Raw genomic sequence first — 5,303 nt, 5'->3', positions numbered from 1 at the left:
CAGGATGGTCTCGATCTCCTGACCTTGTGATCCGCCCGTCTCGGCCTCCCAAAGTGCTGGGATTACAGGCTTGAGCCACCGCGCCCGGCCAAATGTTTCACTTTTAAAAAAAATTATAGGGAACCTAGAACTGTGAAATCTATTGAGTACAAGTAGATTTATTGAGTACAAGTAGATTTAGTGAGCACAAGTAGATCGCAGAAAGAGGTGAGGAGAAGAAAGGAGATATCTGGGGAAAGGCAGAGGAGACTGAGAGAGAAGGAGAAAGTGGCTGTGCTGAGGAAGGCTTTTCCTGCACCTGGCTCTGAAGCCTGGGATTCTTCCTCCTGGGATGTGCACTGGGCTCTCAGCAAGGTGTTTCTCTTCATGATTCTCATGAAGAGATGGTTGCTTCTCTTCATGATGGTTGCTTGGGATTGTTTCCTTTTCAGATTCTCTGTTACCTGTTTGGCTTCTACCTTGAATAATATATGGGTTTCCACATTTTTATTTTTTAAAATTATATATGTATATATGGGTATACATATACATATATATGTACATATACCTGTACATGTATATGCATATACATATAAATACATATGAGATCTCTCTTTGTCACCCAGGCTGGAGTACAGTGGTGCAATCATGGCTCACTCCAGACTTGAACTCCTGGGCTCAAGCGACCCTCCTGGCAGGTTGCCTCAGGTAGCCTCCAGAGTCTCTGGGATTATAGATGTGAGCCATTGTGGCTGGCTTTCTATATTTTTGTTAGTATTATATTTCTATTTGGATTGAACCATGCCATTTTCCTTGAACACTGCCTTTTTGGTTTTACCTCTAAATATTTTACACCTTCACACTAAATACTTCAATGTAAATTTCCTAAACACAGAGATATTCATTTATGTTTTTCACAGCATAATTATAGAATTCAAATTTAACACTGATATGATGCTATTATATATAAACCTTATTAAAATTTTGCAGCGGGGCAGGGTGGCTCACTCCTGTAATTCCTGCACTTTGGGAAGCTGCACTTTGGGAGAGGATTACTTGAGCCCAGGAGTTAAAGACCAGCCTGGGCAACAAGTGAGACCCTGTCTCTACAAAAAATTTAAAAATTAGCCAGGCACAGTGGCATGTGCCTATAGTCCCAGCTGTTCAAGAGGCTCAGGCCAGAGGATCCCTTGAGTCCGGGAGTTCAAAGTTGCAGTGTGCTGTGATTGCACCACTGTACTCCAGCCTGGGAGACAGTGAGACCTTGTCTTCAAAAAAAAAAATCACCAGTGTCCCAATATTGTCTTTTTTTTTTTTTTTTTTTTTTTTTTTTTTTTCTTGAGACGGAGTCTTTCTCTGTCACCCAGGCTGGAGTACAATGGCACGATCTTGGCTCACTGCAACCCCCGCCTCCCAGGTTCAAGTGATTCTCCTGCCTCAGCCTCCCTAGTAGCTGAGATTACAGCTGAACGCCACCACACCTGGCAAATTTTTGTATTTTTAGTAGAGATGGGGTTTCACCGTGTTGGCTAGGCTGGTCTCGAACTGCTGACCCCAGGTAATCCACTCACCTCAGCCTCCCAAAGTGCTGGGATTACAGGCATGACCCACAAGAATGGATTTTTCTGATCCTCTTTCAGAAAATGTAATATGAATCATTTTGTGAAAATTATAATTAAAGTCTAATAAGCAAAAAAGCATTTGGTTTTTGTGAAATTTGACTTTGAGTCTCAGATTTTTAAAACTAGATAAATTGTTTTTATGAATATATGAAATGTCATGATTATGATAAACCCATTATGGCCTTGAAAATTTTCAAAATGTACATATCCTTGTAAGAAGTAAGAATTGCTGGATAACATGTTAATTAGAGTTTTAAGGTTGATAAAAGTTAAAATATTCATTAGGTAGGGACTGTCTTTTCTGTGTCAATACTGATACACCAGAACTACCAAGGTTTTTTAAGAATTTCACTGGATTTACATTGGATCATATTCACTGTGGCCCAATTCCTCTTATTGTTTCCAGTAACCTAACTAGGAAAATTGTTGCCAGAGTTAAAGTCTCAGGATAAGGAGCAGTTTTTTGCTGGCTAGAGCAAACTGGCTTCTACAGGATCCAAAGCCGTGCCTCTTTCCTCTTTCACGCAACAGATCATGCTCTGCTCATTTGTTGGGGGCGATTCTGCCTGTTACGGGTCTTTCCTGAGGGAAGTCAGGCTAGCCAGCAGCTAGAAAGCAGAGGTGGTTTAAAGCAGCTCTGTAATATCAATCATCAGTGGTGATAAGAGCTTGGTAAGAGGAAACTGAAGTCCAAGGTGAGTGAGAAAAAAATTTTGGCATCTGTTTATTTAATGAATTCATGTCTCAAAGTCTAGACAAAGAGGATTTAAAAGAAACTCAGTCTGGTGCTGACAAAAAGTTATATGGGAATAAAAAAGTAATGTCAGCCACTGAAACAGAATTTGATTTTTAAAAATCATTATAAATGCCTGAGATCAACCTATGGGTAGACGACAATCAAGACGTTGTTACTAACTTATCTAAAGAAAGGATGGGACAGCATGAGGGATTTAAGAGCAAAAGCATAATAAAACTAGGGTTTAGTCAGGCAAATGCTGGTCATGTCCATCAGCATTGTTGGGAGAGAGGTTTTCTTGAACCATGACCACAGCTATGCCATGGGACTGGCAGGTGTAGATAATAGCATCCACCTGAGCCTCTTTGTTCTGGTGCCATGCTCACCAAATCACCTTCTCATCCGTATTGGGCCTCCAGGGAGGCATGCTGAAGGGAAAGAGTTGATCATTACTAGCCCAGTTTACAGTTTCTGTTCATTGGAAGTGAGTAATTGAGCATTCTCATTTGTACATCTGCCATGGGGAAAGGGTGAGATAAGAATCTGTGTTTTCACAGAGCCAGATTTTAGTGCTTATAAAACTAAGGACTGGTCCCTTGGATTTATATCCGTGCCATTTGGGAGATCTGATATCTGGCTTTTTAAACGCAACCTTTTTTCTGCTGTCTCATTCAAGTCATGTGGAGCCTGTGCTCAAAAAATCTCTCAATGTAATTCACCATATTAACAGAATATAAGAAATGTACCATATGATCATCTCAAAGTATACAGAAAGAGCATTTGAAAAAAATTCAACACCCATTCATGATAGAAACTCTAAGAAAGTTAGAAATAGAAGGAAACTTCCTCAACCTGATAAAGGGCATCTATGAAAAATCTGTAGCAAACATCATACTGTCAGTTCTCCCCAGATTGGTCTATAGATTCAGTTTAATCCTAATCAAAATCCAAGCAGGCTTCTTGTTTGTTTGGTCGGTCAATATTGTGAATTTTACATTCTCGAGTGCTGGAGGACATTGTAGTCCTTTAACAGCTTTGTTCTAGCAGACATTTAAATTCCTCGTGGGTCTGTTTGATGCTTTCCAGTTTTCTTGTTAAGTTCTTTTGCAGTAGCCTTTTGTCTAGGGCAAGCTTAGCAGTACTTCTGTGGTGTGGTCTTTCTGCTTGTCTTCCAAGTACCTGGTATATTTACTGAGGCCTCTCCAATCTGGCTAGTGGAAACTACAATAGTTCCCAGCTCAGTGCGAGCTCTGAGAATTGTTGGGCTTCCCACGCATGGGCAGGCTGCCCTTCAGCCAGAAGCTCCAGGGTATCACTAAGCAGACTTCTCTCTCTCTCTTTCTCTATGTAGCTTCCATCTCTTGGGTACTGTCCCCCAGAAAATCTACCAGCCTCAGTCTCTTGAACTTGAATCTCTGGTCTCAGTTTCGTTTCGCTCTTCGTCATTATCAGCCTTTGAGATGACTCCCAATGATCCTTGCTTCCTGTTATTCATGATCTTGTGTAGTCCTCTAACACATTTTATCAGAGTTGGTCTGAGTGACTGATGGAGCATGGTAGAAATAATGGCACATCCCTTCTGAGGCTAAGTTATAAAAGATACTGTGGCTGCATCTTTGCTCTCTCTCTAATCACTCACTCTGGGGTAAGCCAGCTGCCGTGTCGTGAGGACGTTCCCAACAGAGCTCTCCTTAACTCCAGACTTAATGCTTTTCAGTCGGCCTATTCATATCACCCTCTTACCTGGATCATTCAAAAGAAAGGCCAGACTCCTCAGCAGGGCGTAAGACCTCATGAATTTTCCCCAGCACTTCTCCAGCTTCAACTCTTTCTCCTTTCCCCAACCTGTGTTCTAAGCATAGCAGACTATTTTCAGAGGTCACACTCATGCCATGCTTTCCCTCAGCCTGGGCATTTACATGTGTGGTCCACCCTTCTCTTCACCTGGCTAACTCCTGCTCTTCCTTCAAGTTACAGGTCTCCTCCTCCACCTAGCTTACCCAGAGCCCATTCTTCATGCTCTCCTGGGCTATGATAGGTGACCTGCTCAGTGCTGCCTTGACTGTTCCCAGCCTCTGCGACGACTGAAAGTGCCTGTTTAGTTGTTAAAACTCTCCTCCAGTACCTCTTAAGTCAGAGACAGGCATTGTTCTCATTTACCATCATAGCTCTTCCTGGCACGCAGGATGGGGCTCACTCAGTATATTTTGAATGAATATGTAAGTGAGAAAAATGTTTGAGAGTGAAATAAGCAGTGACTTAGCATATCAGGCCACTCAGTTTATTTAATATTAGACTTACAGATGAAATGAACAGAATTACAGCAGCTTTTGGTTAACTATAACAATTTAATGAATTTTTATCTGTCTCATTTTACACTGACTTTTTGGAGAAATTAGGTAATGTTTTACTCATTGTTACACTAAAGTAGCCTATTTTTAATTGCATTCTCAAAACCTTAAGTTTATATTAGAGTGTATGTATTATTCATGTAAAACGAGACTTTCTTTTTCTAAACAGTTAAGTCATTCCATTGTTCTGGGCCTGTGAAGTTTACCATAGTGTGGCATTTGAAGTATCATACCTGTCACAATGACTATTCTAATCTGGAAGTAAGTAAAACACAAGTTTTTAATGTATATAAAGCTATGAAGGAAAATTATGAGTATAAAGATTTATTAGCTCATCAAGTGAGGAGGCTAGAAATAGAGATTATAGTTTTAGAAGTGCCACAGATTCATTTTGGGACTTATGGCAATAAACCAAGTTATGTGCTGAGAAGACTACAAGCGTTTAGTTGCCTTGTATGTTATGAAAAATGTTAGTAAATGTTTAAATTCAGGCACGTAGGAGTCATTGATAAAGATGCTGTACATACGAATAAATGCTTAATTTGTGAAAGAAGTGTAAATGTTTCACTTTTATTTTTTTATTTTTTATTTTTTATTTTTTTTGAGACGGAGTCT

At 40.2% G+C, this 5,303-nt stretch overlaps 1 protein-coding gene across 1 annotated transcript in view; it reads left to right on the top strand.

Annotated features, from left to right (window-relative positions):
- The window catches only part of TMEM87B (transmembrane protein 87B), a 69,200-nt gene that overhangs the window by 4,416 nt on the left and 59,481 nt on the right, over window positions 1–5,303 (top strand). Inside the window, exon 2 of the mRNA XM_011953087.1 lies at window positions 4,858–4,949. Coding sequence (XP_011808477.1) covers window positions 4,858–4,949 — 92 coding nt within the window. The remainder of the gene's footprint in view (window positions 1–4,857; window positions 4,950–5,303) is intronic.

The sequence above is a fragment of the Colobus angolensis genome, unplaced genomic scaffold, assembly GCF_000951035.1.
Source record: "Colobus angolensis palliatus isolate OR3802 unplaced genomic scaffold, Cang.pa_1.0 Scaffold356, whole genome shotgun sequence".
Classification (NCBI taxonomy): Eukaryota; Metazoa; Chordata; class Mammalia; order Primates; family Cercopithecidae; genus Colobus; species Colobus angolensis.
The sequence above is the reverse complement of the archived record's forward strand: the minus strand, read 5'-3'. Positions and strand labels throughout refer to the sequence as shown.